The 17495-nt window shown below is 40.3% G+C and overlaps 1 protein-coding gene across 4 annotated transcripts in view; it reads right to left on the minus strand.

Annotated features, from left to right (window-relative positions):
- The window catches only part of DPY19L1 (dpy-19 like C-mannosyltransferase 1), a 145287-nt gene extending 130716 nt beyond the window's left edge, over window positions 1-14571 (minus strand). For 2 of the 4 annotated variants that reach the window (XM_032234963.1, XM_032234961.1), the window contains exons 1-5: window positions 14075-14570; window positions 11322-11390; window positions 10454-10478; window positions 2183-2270; window positions 178-315 (exon numbers count right to left, since the gene is read on the minus strand). In XM_032234963.1, the coding sequence (XP_032090854.1) occupies window positions 178-315; window positions 2183-2270; window positions 10454-10478; window positions 11322-11390; window positions 14075-14447 (693 nt within the window). In that variant the 5' untranslated portion in view covers window positions 14448-14570. Of the gene's footprint in view, window positions 1-177; window positions 316-2182; window positions 2271-10453; window positions 10479-11321; window positions 11391-14074 lie in introns of all 4 variants that reach the window. The other 2 variants (XM_032234962.1, XM_032234964.1) reach the window with 2 other exon arrangements.
- Between the last annotated feature and the right edge of the window lie 2924 nt (window positions 14572-17495).

The following is a 17495-nucleotide window of genomic DNA, read 5'->3' on the forward strand; positions in this document are numbered from 1 at the left end:
GGTGTTCCCAGTAATTTTTGCTGCATTTGAACCCAAACTTCTGGAAAAGCTTCCAATGTGTGATTTTGGCAACTCGATTTTGCTGCAGTCACTGATAAAGTAAATCTGTTTCATCTTTCTTATTGCATTATCATTATTGTTGTTGTTGTCATTGTTGTTATTAAAAATGTGGCTTACCTCTGGATAGAGATTAAATCTTTTCAGTGTGTTTATTACAAGAGGATATTCAGTTAGATTATCATTCATAATCATCCAAACTCCACTGTAAAATGATGGTGCTTCAACTATAATCTTGAAGTAGGAATAATAGAGACCCTAAAGTGAATATATTTAAAAACAATATTTAAATGTTTAATATCTAAATATATAATTTGCTTCATATTTATACATTTGAATTTAAATAATCTGCTATAGCAATAAATACAAAAATATCTATTGAAGTAATTTTACTATTTCTAGATCAGAAGTGGAATAAAACAAGATTAAAACAAATATTACAAGTTATCTGTAACATATTAACACTTGCTTAATATGTTGAACTAGATCTGGCAAAATCCAAGTTCAAGTCTATACTAAGTCACTGACATCAATCATCAGGTATTGCTATAGAAAATATATATATAGGAGTAAGGAGGTTTTAGCTTAATGGTTAAGGCAACAGGAGACTGTGCATACTAGTTCATTCTTAGGTATTAAAGTCAGTTGGGGGACTTGACGTTATTGTAGGTAAAATAGGAGGAAGAAGGAGTATTAGATATTTTTACCAACTTACGCTATTTATAAACATAATAAACATGGGATATAAATAGCTAAGAAAAAATGCTACATAAACTATGCATAGTACCCAATTTACAACAGTTTGTTTGGTGACCATTTGAAGTTACAATGGCATTGAAAAAAATGACTTATGATCATTTTCCACACTTATGACCATTGCAGCATCCCCATGGTCACATGATTAAAGTTCAGCCACTTGGCAACTGACTCATATTTATGATGGTTGCAGTGTCCCAGGGTCATATGAACAGTTTTTGTAACCTTCTGATAAGCAGAATGAATTGGGAAGCCAGGTTCACTTAACAAACTGTTACTAACTTAACACAGTAATTCACTTGACTATAGCAAAAAAGATCATAAAGTGGGGCTAAATTCAACTGTGTCATTTAGCAATAGAAAATTTGGGCTCAATCATGATCATAAGTTGAGGACTATATTTGAGATCATGCAAGAAAGATGGGATATGAATCTAAATAATCAATCAATATATTTCTAACTAGCTTGTATTACTATTATGAGGTTCTAAATTCTTAATTTTCAAATAATCGAAATCAATTAACACAGAATAAATTAAAAATAACAACTGAATCAACACTTAGCCATTACTAATTTAAATTCCATAAATTTTACTTTAAGCATAACTAAAATATATTTAAAATGTATTTTATAGAAAAGAGAAATATCTTTCATTGTAGGAGTCCCCAACCAGGCCATACAAGTGTGGATGAGTGAGCAAAGGTTTATCTGTCCATGGGTGGAATTTAGGTTGCATCTCAAATCCGTGGAAAGATTATCTTTGGAGACCTCTGTCTTATAGCTATATTTTTCTGCTATCCAATTATTTATGATTCTTGGAGACTGCCTAGATAAATCCCTGAAGTTTTCTTGGCAAAGTTTTTCAGAAATGGCTTGCTATTGCCTCCTTCCTATGGCAGGGAAAGTGACTGGTCCAGGATCACCAAACTGGCTTTGCATCTAAGGCAGTACTAGAATTCAGAAGTTCATAGTTGGTAGCCTGGTGCCTTAACCACTACATCATATTTATTGAAACAATTTACTTACGTAATTTATAAGCTGTTTGACTTCAAGTGACTCTACAGGGCAAATTAATTTAGTAAAGATATAATCTAAAGAAGCTGCATGCATTTGAAAGTTTTCTAGCATTATAAAAGAAACTGTGACAAGTAATCTGTGAAACTGCAAACACCACATAAATATTAAAAAATTAAGAACAAAAAATAAATCATCTAAACAAGTACAATGTCTTCTTGATTCAAGAATACATGTTAGTTTGCATTTAAAAATTAAAAATTAAGAAATTAAGAAAGGGTATCTTATTTGATATCCTTATTGTAGAATTAATATGTCTAAAAGTAATAATATCACTTAAGTTATAAGTTCTAACCATTTCAGTTCGAAATGCCATTTCCCGTTCCAGAGTTGAAAGATGAGAAAAGTGACGATCATTTTCAAAGAGAGTTGTTATGTGATACCTGTTAAAAGTATATATATTTGGCAACAAATCAGAAGAAGGGGCCAGGAATCATTTGGGTAAAGAGATTATTGGATAAAACCTAATTACAAAAATGCAGAATCCTGCCATGGAGTGGTAGAGCATTCTACCTTTTCCTAGTGAGTCTACTCACCTTCATTACAATCATTTGCACATATTTTTAAAACTTAGGTGTACTATAATCGTTCATATCAGTGGTGGAATTCAAATAATGTAACAACCGGTTCGCTGCCCTAATGACTGGCTGGGTAGGTGGTCATGTGACTAGGCGTGGTCAACTTGATGTCACTCACGTCAAGGGGCACTTCGCCTCACCCAGCCTCTCGTGACTATGGGGATGCTGCAACAGTTGTAAGTGTGAAAAATAGTCATAAGTCACTTTTTTCAGTGCCATTGTAACTTTGATCACTAAATGAACTGTTGTAAGTCAAGGATTACAAAAATACAAAAAAGCTTCTTAACTTGCAAAAAGTTGCCCTAAATACCAATCATTAAAGATCATTAGAGATTAGAAAGCCTTATTATCATGAGAAAAAAAACTAAAACAAAGTGGAAGGAGGATCCACTTACTATCAGTGAGCAATCATGTACCTTAGCCACTCTGAAGCAATGCAAGAGACTCCTGTCCCAAAGGTGATTTTTCAAGAGGCAACTGGACTTTCTAGAAGCCAAGAAAGTCCAATTACCTCTGGAAAAAAAAATTGAGATAACCCTGACCTGGTTGACTGAAGAATCCCCATAGACAAGAGACTCATGTGCTCAGTGAACTGACAAAGCATCTTTTCCCACCCAGAAACAATCATTAGATCCATTTGCACCACTTAAAGATACCAGCTGGTCTTATTCACCTCACAAGATATCCTAAGGAAATCATCCAGATTTAAGGAAAGATCACATGCCCACAGAAAGACAGTAAAAAAATCAGACAGATTGCCAAGCTTGCACCCTGCCTCTTGGAAGTACACCCCACAAATACACCCCAAGCAGTATAAAAAGCATAAAAAAGTCAAGCCCCTAATTAAAATACCAACAAACAAACAAAAAACCTCCAGAGAAGCAGCTCCAGCTAGTCTGGGCGTACTGCCAAGAACCATTAAGGGCTTTTACAATGTAACAAGGCTTAGCCTGAGAGGCAGTTTCTGAAGACATTTAAAAATAAGCAGGATTAGGCTGGAAATAACACAGAGGCACACCAAAATGTTTCCTTCCTGCCTTCCTGACAGGATTAGCCCAGTAAAGTGGGAGAAACAAAAGGCTGTGGGAAGATTTCTTCCAACAACCGATTCGCTGAACTGCTCAGAAAATTAACAAATGGTTTTCCCGAACCAGTGCAAACCAGCTGAATCCCACCACTGCCTCAAATGATCTACACAAACCAGTCCATTATAAGAAAATAAACATTAAATGAACATGACATTCAGAGTCATGTAAGTCTCCACACATGGAGATTGTTATATTAAATGAAATATATTTGACTTTAGAAAATATCTGAGAAGAGCCTTTTAGATTAAAATATAACACAGCACGTTAGAGCTATTAAAATAGCAACAACAAACGCAAGTTAAACTAGAAAGCCTTCATCTCAGCATGAAATATTGTTTACTCCTTGAAATATAGGCATGCAATAAATTAACAGCCTTTTTACTTGAGAAAAGGCATTGGTCCTATCTGAGTAGCTCCGGGAGAGTGCAAGAATGGGTTGTCTCATCTGTTCTGCTTAGAGACAAAGCTGTCAACTTTGTGACCATGCCCCGTCGTTACCCTCTCTGGCCCAGTGAGGATGTAGCTGAGAATCAAATCTCAACAAGGTTAAGTGGTAGCTTCTGGCTTCCGACCAAGCAGTTGCCAGGTTGCACTCTCCTGGAGCTACTCAGAGAAAGGGCATCTCAGGTAGGACCAATGTCCCTTTATCTTCTCGGTAGAGTGGATGGGACTTACCAATGCTGGCCAATCTAAGGATAGGACACGGCTTGGTTAGAAGTCCTCGTCTCCACATGCACTCTTTGTAGGATCCTTCGTCCAAAGGATGCTTCGGTCGAAGCAAATACGTCCACTTTGTAATGGCGAATAAAGGCCGAAGGAGAAGTCCATGTTGCCGTTCCGCAAACTCCTTTGATGGATGCTTGCATAGCCTTTGCTGCTGTTGCTGCACTTCTGGTAGAGTGCACAGTCACCCCCCTGGGAGCTGGTAAGGCCTGAACTTCATAGATCTTAGCAATGCAAGCTCTCAGCCAATATGGCCAATCGTTGATGGCGTTACCTTGGAGCCCATCGATGCAGGGTGGAAAGAAATGAACAGTGCCTCAGTCTTTCTAGTAGAGGAAGTCCTCCTGTTGTAAACTTGAATGGCCCGCCTCACATCCAAGATGTGCCATTTCTTCTCCAGGGCATGAGTTGGCCCTGGACAGAAGTCTGGCAGAAAGATCTGCTGGGCCCTGTGGAACCAGGCGTTCACCTTGGGGATGAAGGAGGGATCCATCCTGAGGACCACCCTCTTCTGATGAAATACACTTAAGTCTTTCATGACTAAAGAGCACCAAAAGGTACCTGGCTGAAGTGATGGCCACAAGGAATGTGACCTTAAAAGTCAGGAAATGCAAGCTGATAGTCCTTAATGGCTCAAATGGTACGAAGGTTAGCGCTTGTAGGACCTTTGATAGGTCCCAAGTTGGGTACCTGTGGATCACAAGCAGTTTCAGGTTTGCCACCCCCCTGAGAAATCTCCGAATGACCAGATGGTGAGCCGGAGATTATCTTTCCCCACATGTCAATACCGTTGCAAGGGCTGCCACCAGCCTTCGGATGGTGTTGTGGGACAGACTCTTGTCCAGCCCTTCCTGGAGGAATTCCAAGACTTGTGGCATTGATGCTGAGGTGGGAGTAATGTCCACTTTAAGGCACCAATTGGTAAACATTGTCCAAGAATTGTAGATTCTATTAGTAGATAGTTTTCTCGGGGCCTGAATGGTCTGTATCACCCTGGAGGAGAACTTGCCCTTCCTCAGGAGGCTCCTCTCAAATGCCAGATTGTCATTTGGAGCCACTGAGGCTCCAGATGGACCAAGACTCTCTGGTTTAGGGAGATTCTCTCCTGAGGGATACCCAGGGCTGAGATACAGAAAGGCCTACCAGGTCCATATACCACGGCTGTCTGGGCCAGTGGCGAGCAATGAGCAGGATCTCTGCCCTCTCTTTCAGTACCTTCCGAATGAACCCTAGGATGAGAGGAAGGGGGAGAAGGCATACAGCAGTCCCCTGGGCCATAGCTGCGGAAACTGTTGGTACCTTCTGCTCCTGGTGTTGTGAACCTGGTGAAATATTGTGGTAATTGAGCATTTGTCGAGAGGTGAATAGGTCCACAACAGGCTGACCAAATCTCTTGGACAGGTGCCTGAAGAGGTCTGGATAACCTCCATTCTGAGTGGTCTATTGTGGACCTGCTGAGGCAGTCCGCCTGCACATTTGCTGCTCCTGCCATGTGCTCCTCTTTGAGAGAGAGGAGGTTTCTCCACTCACATCCCCAAATGCTCTGCTCCTGTCATGAGGATGCTGGAGTGGGTGCCTCCTTGATGGTTGATGTGAGCTTTGGTAGTCACATTGTAGGTAAGAAGGAGAATATGTTGTTCCTGGATTATTTCCTTGAATTGTCGAAGGGCCAAATGTGCCACCTGAAGCTTCAGCCAATTGATGTTGTTGTGCAAGTCTTCTCGAGACCAACAACCCTGGACCATGGACTGGCATCCGATGTTATAGTGATGCAGCTGGGTTCTTTGAAGGCACATTCCTTGTGAAGGGCTGGGGATGTCCACCATCAGAGGGACTGTAATGCCCTTGGATGGACCCAAACCCTGGTCCGGGAGTTGCTGCTGCAGGCCCATTGGAATGGGAGCAGAAACCAGTGAAATGGCCTGGCATGTAGTCTTGCCCAGGGAACTATAGAGATACATGACATTTTCCCCAATAGCCGAGCTAGGAGGGCTATGGGAGCCATGCACTTTTCTCATATCCTTTGAACAAGGGATACTACGCTGTCCTTGCGGTCCTATGATAAAACATTTCACCTAATGTGATGTCAATCACTGCTCCCAGATGCAATAGTCGTGTAGGAAGCAGATGACTTGTTTGAAAGTTGACGGAGAAGCCATGATCTTGCAAGATCTTGATGGTGGTTTGTAAGTCCCCTGTCCTCCACTCTCCTGAGTGAGGATGCCTGGATAAGTATATAGTCCAAATAGCATTGGACTACTCAGGTATTGACCCAAGGTAGGCTGCCAGTGCCGCTAGGACCTTGGTGAAGGCTCTGGGTGCCAATGCCAGGTCAAAAGGCAATGCCCAGTATTGGAAGTGAGTTCCTTTGTAATAAAGTGTAGGAACTGGTGATGGGCCAGAAGAATCGGTACATGGAGGTAGGCCTCCGTCAGATTGATAAAAGCAAGTAAGTCACCCTCCTGAATCCCCTCCAGGATGGATTGGAAGGAATGCATTTTGAACCTTCTGTAAACCAGATGTACATTCAGTCTTTTTAGATCCAAAATAGCTCTCCACCCCACCCTCCCAAATTATTTGTAACAACAAAGAGAATGGAGTAAAATCCCTGTTCTCTTTGGCTCTTTAGGACCGCCTTGATGGCCAGAATATCCAACAGGTGTTGGATGGCGGTCTCCATGAGACCTTGCATTTCGTTCTTTTTTGAGACAAAGCAATGAATAAAGAAATTGAGGGGTGTAGAAAGGAATTCCAGACTGAGGCGTAGCCTCACTGCGTTGAATACCTAATTGTCTGTTGTTGTTATCACCCATTGGGCCACAAATAGAGCTAATCAGCCGCCTATGGGAGGATTGGTTTTGAAGTCATCTTGGTATATGAAAAGAGTGGCCTCCTGCTCCATGAAAGGACTGTTTGACTTGGAACTATTGTTTGGGCTGGTTGCAAAACCCCGCTCTGGCTGGCTGGTGTTCAGACCTCTGAGGGAGGAACCTCTGGTGCTGGGGAAATGCTGATTCAGTTGGCTGAAAGGCTTGCGGTAGTATGGTGAGGGATGTCGGTCTCCTAAATGATGATGGCAGAATCTTCTTTTTGTTCTTATTTTCAATAAGGATCAGGTCTAGGGCCTCCCCAAATAGTGTGCCACCTGTGGGGCAGAGGCTAGCCTCCATTTGGATTTGAAATCAGCCTGCCAGTGATGAAGCAAAAGCATCCTCCTAGATGTAACGGAGGATGAAAGAGCTCTGGAGGCATACTTTGCTACATTCAGGGTGGCATCTGCTGAGCATTGAGTAGCTGCAATTAATTTGTTGAGGTCCTGTTGGAGCCTGGCCTCATGCAGTGGAATTCTCTGTTGCATCTGGTGAAGCCAAAACAGTGAGGTCCAATTAAAAAAAGGAAGCTGCAGAGGCCACTTTGATCACCCAGGCTGAAGATTGGTGCGTCTTGCACAATGTTAATTCCACCTTTTTATCTTCGGTCTTATGCTATGTCTCCTGACACAAGGGAGGAAGAGACAAGGGACGCCACAGGATCATCTACCTTGGTATCTCCAGAGTATCAGCCAGGTTGGGAGCCAAATTGTAAAAACGTTTGTCATTTCCGCTTTGGGTCAGAAATGAACCTTGCTCCGCCCACTGTTTGTGCATCTACAAAGAGTTGGGGTACAGGAATATCCTCCTGTTTCATGGCTGGCTCAAAGAAAAGGTGTTCAATAGGACCACTGAGGCCCAAGATTCTTGGAGTGGATCAGCTCCTATGACAGGTATCATCTTTGCTTTATGCAAAAGCAAGGGGAAACAGCCTGGTGAAGGCCTGGATATCTGGGGTTAAACCCTCGTCCGCTGATAGAATTGCATCCCTTTGGCCCTCATCAGGAAGAAGTGAATTTTCACTGTCAGAAGAGGGGTTGTGAGATGGTGTCCCATGCCAGTGGGACCGGGCTCCTATTAACTTGGGACTCTCTTGGAGGCTAATAGGACTGAGGAGGCATTGCTATCTGGGTAATGGGATGCTGCAGTGCTGCAGTAAGAAATAGCCTCGGAAATCAATAATTTTATATCTCCAGGCAAGGCAGACATCAAAGAGTCCTCATGGCGAAGCCTAGCTATAGAAGTAGCCTCTGGCACTAGCCTTCTAACAGTGGAGATTTGCTGTCCCTCACTTGTTGCTGGGCAGAAAAAGGGGTCTATTTCAGCTGCATTGCAGGCTTGAGAAGTGAAAAGAGTTGCTCCCTCTGGTGACCAAGCCTGTGGTATTATATCTCCTGAGTGAGGCAATTGCTCAGCCTGAAAATGGCGGGAATCTGCTGCTTCTGTCAGAGAGGAAGCTGTTTGAATTTCTGACAGCTGTCTCTCAGCACTAAGAAATTGTTTCTCCAAGGCCTTTTGCCTTCTGCTGGCATCTTTTTCAGAAGCTTTGGAATGCCCTTTCCTGCTAGAAGCCTTAGACTTCGACTTTGAGTACCTGGAATCTGAAGTTTCCACAGAAGAACAAGATCTTTCAGGGAGCAGTGCCCTGTCTCCCTGTTCTGCAGCCCTGTCCTACATTTTGTTTCTAAACAAGCAAAGCTGCTGCTGGTGGTGGTGTTGTTTGCCTGCTGTGTGGATATACTTAGCCGAGACTAGGCAGGGACTCCAAGCCTTTCTAGGCAAGCAGGCGTGAGGCTATAGCATTGGGCAGGGAGGAAACTGCTGCGATTTGACGTGCCTCAACAAACTAGAGTATGCCTAGCCAAAATTAGGCAGGGATTCTGTGCCTCAAACAAAACAACAGATATGCCTAGCCTGGACTAGGCAGGCACTCCGCACCTCTACAGAGGCTCTTGCAGTCGCGTTTGAGGCAGTGAAGTCTTTTTTTTTTTTTAAGCCGGGCAACCAAGCAGTGCTAAATCACATGAAGCCTATTATATAAATGAATTCAAAAATACAGAGAAAAAGTAAAAACATATCAATTCTGGGCTAAATTACACACAGGCTACTTGAAGGCTGAGCACAACCTTGGGCTACACTTGGCACAGAGCCAGTAGTGACTTCCCCAGTAATTTGTAGATAATTGTTCTCTTTGTGGAGTGGCACTAGAAAGAACTGTGAACCAGCAAGCTCCAAAAGCTTTTTCCAGTGTCAACTCAGAAAGATCTAAATTCATCAGGAAGGATGTTTTGCCCCTTCCTTACATACTGAGAGGAAGAGAAAGCTAAGTAAATATGATTGGAGAAAAAAATGGACTTACAACCAGTCCTGTAATTTTCTGCTGTTGTAGCCTCCCCATATGATCATGATCCAAATGCTCAATGCCTAGTTCACAATGATAACTTCATAGTGAGCTGTGTTATATGAATTCCACTGGCAGCTTTTCACAAACAAAATCATTGGGAAAGATTGTATATTGTCCTGCTTTTTCTCCCAAGGAGTCCACTATCTCCTACTTCATAGCAGCCCCATCTATCTCGAGTCTACATACCTGTGTCCGCTGCAGATCAACTCATACTTCCTAGTGCTCACCCATAGCACACACATGCCCAACATGCCCCTTATGTGGGATTCCCACATGTTCCTGTTTAATGACTTGAACATCCTGGGGTTGTGATGGCAACTGGGACTGCTGTCACTAAGCAATGTGGTCATGCTTTATGACCACATCACTTAGCAATAGCAATTCTAATCCCGTTTGGCATCTAATCCAAGGACTGCCTGTAGGGCAGGGGTTGACAACCTTAAACACTCAAAGAGCCACAAAGGTCCTAAACAGAAGCCCCCATTCAATTCTGGGGCTACCACACCATAGAGTCTCCTCCTAGCGCAGTGTCATTTTTTCTCTACCTGTCCTAACCAAAAACCCTATCAATTGTGGAGCTGACCTGCCCCCTGCCCTAGTCTCCTCCTGGTGCACTGTGCTTTCCCCCCCTCCCAACCGGAAGCTTCTCTCTAAATTGTGGCACCAACCAGCGATGGAGAGCCACAGGAGAGGGATGAAAGAGCCACCCCTGCTATAGGGGAAGGAGGAGGCCAGTCTGAAAGAGGAGGAGTGGAAGGCACACAAGGCCCATCCATCACTACTTCATAACCTCTGGCCTACCACTGTGTGCCAATTTAAGGGACTTAAGTTATAAATTATAGAGATAATGCTACTGTAATTAAATGTTGATGAAGCATTTTTGTTTATTGAATATAAACTTACCAATGAAGGATTCCTGCAACAGCAGCTGTTAAAAAACAAAACAAATCATACCACCTTAATGATTTTTAAAGTATTTTTTAAAAAATGTAATCCCAATAATTAAGGGCTATATACATAACAGTTCTAAAAGTTTGCACAGAATTTCTCTGCACAAGGCATGCTCTGTTTTTTGTGGAATATCCATACATCATTCTTATACTGTATTAATTTCAAATATATAATTTTAAAAATTAAACTAAAACAGATAAAATAGATATATGCATTATTGCTTTCATATATTAGTGGTTTAAAAGTATTACAGTGTTATAGTTAGGATACATCTAACAAATTTCTAACTTCTCATGAAGCCAATTTTATATATTTTAAAAATGACAAACAAGTATCCATGCAGTTTCTGCTATGGAAAAAAAAAGAGAGAAGACAGGATAGACTCAAATATATATAAAGTCCATGAGAACACTGCAGAAATATTCTTGTAGTTTGGATATATCTTTGTAATACAACTATAGAAAATGTCAAATGTATAATTTCTGGATCTATAACTAAAAATTTAAGGTTAACACCAAAGGTGTTATCAGCCTTAAGCTATTGCCTTTAATACTAACAATTCCAAATATAAATGCAAATATATAGTTTATTATATAGATTCAACTACCATATGAACATATTATTTTAAATTGTTTGTAGGAAATATCCATAAGTTAAATATCCAAATATTTTACTTGCATTATGTCTGTGGCACTAGCAGGGTATCAACATCAAAATCTTAGTTTGTACCCTTATATAGTCTTATTTGGGAGTAAATCTAGTCAGTAGGACTGACTTTTCCACGACCCCTGTAAAGAAATAAGAATTGTAAAATTCTCACCCATTATAAGTGTAAGCCATATTTTGCTATCTGTTCTTGCAATAAAGAATCCCGTTTCTCTCAGAGTATCTATATAAAAAGAAATTAAACATAGTTAACATACTATAATCCATAGAATTTATAAAATGTATTTTAAAGAATTTCCCTCGCAAAAAAGATTATTATATTTGGAAAGGTAACTTTTATTTCCTCATGTTGAATCTAGTTCTTTTCTCAGTAATACTAAATACTAAAAAAGAGTTAACAAATTTTGTTAACACTAATAATGTTTTTTTCAATAGGATGATATATCTTACTGTAAAACGTTGAGAGATTTAGCTTACATTTAAGTAGGATACAAAAGCAGTTTTCTTGACATTATAATTCTTCCAGCTTTCCATTCTTCTTCAGCCTATACTGAAAGTTGAAAAGACTCTCCTAAATGGGACAAGCTATGTGGTATAAGAGAAGATTAGGCAATAATATGCCATTTATGCATAGGTGTCAAACTCGATTGCATCACATGTGTTGTGACGTATCACGAAGTTTTTGGCCTTTGCGGAGTCCAGGTGGGCATAGCCTGCACGTGACACATCTGGCCCGTGGCCACCAACTTGACAGGCCTGCATTAATGGAAAGAACCTCCTCCCATTTTCATATCCTATCACAACAAAACTACTCATTATTGGATAGTAAACCAACCAACAAAGATAGCTATTCATTTCAAAAAATTTTAAACATACAAATGCTGGGAGATTTTGATTATGCACTATTAAGTCAATGTTGAGCCTTAACAATCACATACAGAGAGTATGATTCTCTTTTTCCCATTTCCTCTTTCATTCCACTTCATTCCCAGAATTATACCTGCTCCAGGGAACTAAGTCTTTGCATAGTGTCCAAACTAAAATATAACAGAAATGTTGGAAATGGCTTTCAATATTCTTCACAGCATTTAAATAAATATATATTTTAACATTTATTTTTTAAAGTTGCATCACTCTTCTTTTCTTCCTACACTCTATCTTGACTAATAATCAAAACTATAAATGACAAGGGTTTTTTTTCATTTTCATGAAAAAGTCCATAAGGTTTTCCAAACACCAATAGAGGTTGATATTGTCTTTTCACTAAGCAAAGAAATCAGTTTATCCATTTCAGCAAGTTCTATCAATTTCATCAACATCCATCCTTTCCTGCTTCTTCAAAATTCAGGTTTTGCTGCTGCAGGGAACACGTTTGTTATATTTATAGGTATAGGCATATTATGGCATCTAAATATCATTTCCAAGGACTTCATGGCTGCTCTACCACATGCTAGTGGATAGCAAATTATTCCTTTGGTATTGATGATTGATTCCCAAAAGGCAGAAGCTATCTATCATTTTGATACTTTTACTATCAATTCTAATGCTGCTTGCTGTACCTGTTGTTATTAGTTTGGTTCACTTTGTAGTTCATTTTAATCACATTTTTAACATTATTATTAGGTCTTGCAAATCATTTGCATTTTCAGCTATCAGAATAATGTCAATAACATAGTGGTTGTTCTTTCTTCCTTTAACTTTAAATCCTCACCCATTTTGCTTCACCATATTCTGTTAATACTGTGGCTTCTTGACTTGTGTATATATTTCATATGAGCACAATTAAATATTCTGGGATTCCCATTTTTCTAAGTATATCAATAGAATCAAAGGCCTTTCCGTAGCAATTTCTTTTTTGTATTTGCTGATGGAAGGGGCAGAGGAAAAATATTTGCCAAAAGTGAAAGTGTTTGCATTAACATTAAGGATCTGTCACTTGATTATATGAAAGTGAAAGTTATGTATGTAAGAACAAGTATGAAAGTACAAGGAATGCAGTGGGAAAAGCTTATTAAAGAAGTGAGCATTGTGAACAAAAGGTGAATGAAATATGTATTGAACACAAAATGTACAAGGTGGTTTACCAAAAAAATGAATTTAAAATGAATGACTGAAAAAAAAACCAAGAAATGTATGGCTGGATGGAACTGATGAGATGTTGAAAAAGAGAGAAAAGGCAATATATGAATCAGGGTACAAATGAGGTGGGAAAAAGGATGATCCGCAAAGATAGAAAGTAATGTAAGTGTAATGAATGATGTTGTCAAACCTAGACTGCTAGATATAGAAGCCCATTGTTTTATCTTCTGCTTTTATTAACTTCTTCTTTATCTGCATTTCACATTCAGGTAAGTATACCTTCGAGTAAAATAAAACTGACCAATCTCATTTTTCTCTTAAAGTTTATCTATGACAACATCCTTTCCCCACTATCCTTTCTATTCTAGAAGTTTGATTCGAAGACCACCAAAAAGCAAAATTTGGGTGGGGAAAGTGGGAATCCGCTACTCAAAATAATTTTCATTTTGTTAAACATCAGAAAAGTATTTTGATAAAACCTTGCCCCGCCCCAAGAATGGTGTTTTGTATAACTCCCCATTGACACAGGCGTCAACAACAATTATAAGTTTCAAGAGGGTCCCTGGCAGCTTGATCTTCATATCCACACAATGACTCGGAGGACTCAGAAGGAAGCGCCACTAACCCTACAATCTACTCTCATGTGAGAAGAGGTTCCAACGAACTCAATTCCTCTCGCCTATTCCAAGAAGGCGGGCGGAGATCGAGCTGCAGGAAGTACATTTGACTAATCCGGAGCTCCCGCGCCAGAGTCAGTCCTTCCCTCGGTTCTTGCTTTTCCGCTCCAGATCCTACGCTCCCCCCCACCCCCCACCGCAGGTCTCTCACCGCGTAGCCAGTCTTGCCACTCGCCGAATTCGTGGGCCAAGCGGTGCCGCTTCGCTTGCTTCTGAGAGTCGCTTTTAGTCCCTTTCCTGCCAGGTACTCCCCTCTTCATTGCGTGAGGAGAGGCCCCACCGGGAAGCTGCCTCCCCAGCGACTGTTGCAGCCCGCGGAGTAAGAAGACAGCGGCGGTTGCTTCGTTCACGGCGTCTTGGCTAGCGCTGCGATCGGGCTCCGTGTCTTCGCTCCGGCCCTGAAAATTCTCTTCCTGAGGTGGCAGGCGAGGAGGAGGAGCTCGCCTGCCGCGATTGTTGCCTTCACCACTGAGAGGCGGCGACTCTTTGCCGCTTCCTCGCCTGAGCCGGCCCGTCCTTCTCATTGCTCCGAAGTAGGGGACAGGCGGACAGGTTCCAAAAGGGCAGATGACAGGAAATGAAGGCGGAATAGTTTACCGATGCTGGGTTTCGGATTTAGATGAATGGGATGGGTCGCTCCTCCCCCACCGAGAGCGTTAACAGTTGCCGTGGACGCGTGAAGGTAACGGCCGAGAGAAGGCACGGCGCGCGCCGGCAGCTGACACTAGTAACACGAGCCTAGACCTCCCTGTGGTGATGGCGCTTCGCCCACGTATCTCTTTTGTTCCTTTTCAGCTATAGTCGCGTCCCAAACTATTGCTTTATTTGCAAAACGAGGAACTCGATTCTGGAGCACGACAAAAGCTCTCCTTGGTGTATGGAGGAAAGGGCACCCCCCTCCTAATTCTGGGGTAAGAGTGTTTTCCTCAGAAAGATTGTCCATCCTTTGCGGTCATTTAGCTTTTTCAGAACAAAATGGCTGCTTCTGCCGGATAACTGTTCACAAAACAATTGTTTCTAAAGCACTCATGCCTTTCCTCGTAGCCTAACCTTGGCTCCCCCCAAGTTTCCTATTCCTCACCCTACCTTAACCGCCAAAAATGCTCTGGATGCTTTAACATGTCAGCTTCTCCCTTTTTTATTTCAAAGGAAAAATACATGAAAACCGTTGGGAAGTCAGGGAACTTGTTTGGCACCAAGGGACATGCACTTAGCAGATTGCAACTATGCAGATGCCACCTGGGGGCACCTGTTTTTTTAAAAAGGCATTTTGAATACAGGTAGTCCTTGACTTACAACACTTTATTTAATGACCATTCAAAGTTACAATGACACTGAAAAAATCATTTATGACCGTTTTTCACACTTATGCAGCTTCCTTATGGTCATGTGATCAAAATTCAGATGCTTGGCAACTGATTGATTTATGACTACTTCAGTGTCCCAGGGTCATGTGATCCACCTTTTATAATCTTCAGATAAGCTGTGGGGATGTCAGATTTACTTAACAACCATGTTACTAATTTAACAAGTGACTTAAATGACTTGCCACTTAACTGGCAAGAAAAGTCATAAAATGTGGTAACTTAACAAATATTTCACTTAGCAACAGAAATTTCAGACTTAATTATATGCATAAGTCAAGGATTATCTGTATTGCTCTACTTACCAGTATGGAAAGACAAGGTATCAGTGGTATAACAAAATAAGTGGTTCTTTTTTTTTCACATAGAAAGTTTTTTTTATTTTCCATTTTCATAGCATATAATCACATGTATACTATTACATAGTCAATATCATGTTGTATTATTAAGTAATTACATCAATTCATCTTACCATCAACTACCAAAGGAAAAAAAAAACCCAGTTATTGGCTCTTCTGCTCTCCATACATCATATTTATACCTTATCCGACACTTTCTTCCCCCTCTCCTCCCCCTTTCTACATCCTGTCTTCCCTCCATCATTTTCTACTCTACTTCCCCTTCCTTTCTCCTCCTCTCTCCTCTTACCACTCCTTATACACTTCATCTTCCCCCCTCACCCTCTCTCCTGTCCCTCTCTTCCTATCTTTCTTCTCTCCTCTGCTTCCCACTCTTCCTCTAATTCACTTGGTGTATTTCAGCTTCTGAGCAAACTCCCTTTTATGTTGATGATATTTATAATTCCATTTCAATATACATAAAAAAGAAAAAATAGCAGTATACATGTACAATCATAATACCTTAAAATCCAACACCCTTCCTCCAACTTAGTAAACTCCGCTCCCTCCCCCCAACCCCCCCAACCTTCCCCCTCCCCCGACTTCCCAGAACCAATACAAGGTATAAATCTTTAACAAAAACAGTTTAAAATATACTTAAAAAGAAAGTAGAAAGTTAATAACGTTCTTGAATTGAGCTTAGCTCCTCCTTGCTAGGCTAACTATAAGCAATTTGTATCATTTTGGTCTTAATCATAAGCTATCTGAAATTTCCAAGACCCATATTTATTTTGAATATAGTCAATTCATCTTTTCCAGTCTCGTTTATATCTCTCGTTTGAATAATCCTTGAGATGAGCAGATATTTTAGCCATCTCTGCTAAGTTTTTGATTTTCAATGTCCATTCTTGGATAGTAGACAAATCTTCCTTCTTCCAGTATTGCACCACCAACAATCTAGCAGCAGTTATCAAGTGGAAAATCAAGTTAATCTCTACTGCTGTACAGTCAGTAATTATACCTAACAAAAATAGCTGGGGGGTAAACTTTATCCTTTTTTTTTTAAAGAAAATTTTGCATAATCGATCATATTTTTATCCAGAATACCTTAACCTTTTTGCAAGTCCACCATATATAAAAATATATAGCATCCATACAATCACATCTCCAGCATTTAGATTGTAAATTCAAATACATAGAAGCCATTTTGGGGGGGGATCTAGAACCCATATCTTCTCCCATGTATTCAACATTATTGGTTCTTCAACACTTTGAGCACATTAATCATACAGTCTTTAACTAGCTCTGTTTCGGAATCAATTTCTATTACTGCGTTATATATTCTTTTTATATGTATTGAACTTTGGTGTCTAATTTGTTTAAATAAATTATCCTCGGCTTGCATAAAGCCAGTTTTGATCTAATTTCCATCTAGCCTATAACTGCCCATATTGAAATCATGTTTGAATTGCCTTTTCCTTTTTTTAATACATCCAAAGATTTCAATTGTGGTACACCTCTTTCTACAATAAGAGGCTGCCTATAAGTAATTATATCCTGTTTCTGTATTATGTGCATATTTTCTATTGCATGTCTAGGGATAGCCCACATAGATAACTTATCGTTTAATTTATATTGATGTTTTTTTCCAAACCCGCAGTAAGGCATTCCTTAAAATATGATTTTTAAAATTCTTATCCACCTTTTTATTATATAACAAATAAGCAACCACATACCAAATCATACCCTTCAATATTGAGTATTCTATCATCTGTTAAATTGATCCAATCACTTAACATTCCAAATTAGAAACTTAGTTACCATCATTAGCCCCCTGAAACCTTTTAAGAGCCATCTGAACATCTTGGAA

Source organism: Thamnophis elegans, chromosome Z (assembly GCF_009769535.1).
Source record: "Thamnophis elegans isolate rThaEle1 chromosome Z, rThaEle1.pri, whole genome shotgun sequence".
Classification (NCBI taxonomy): domain Eukaryota; kingdom Metazoa; phylum Chordata; class Lepidosauria; order Squamata; family Colubridae; genus Thamnophis; species Thamnophis elegans.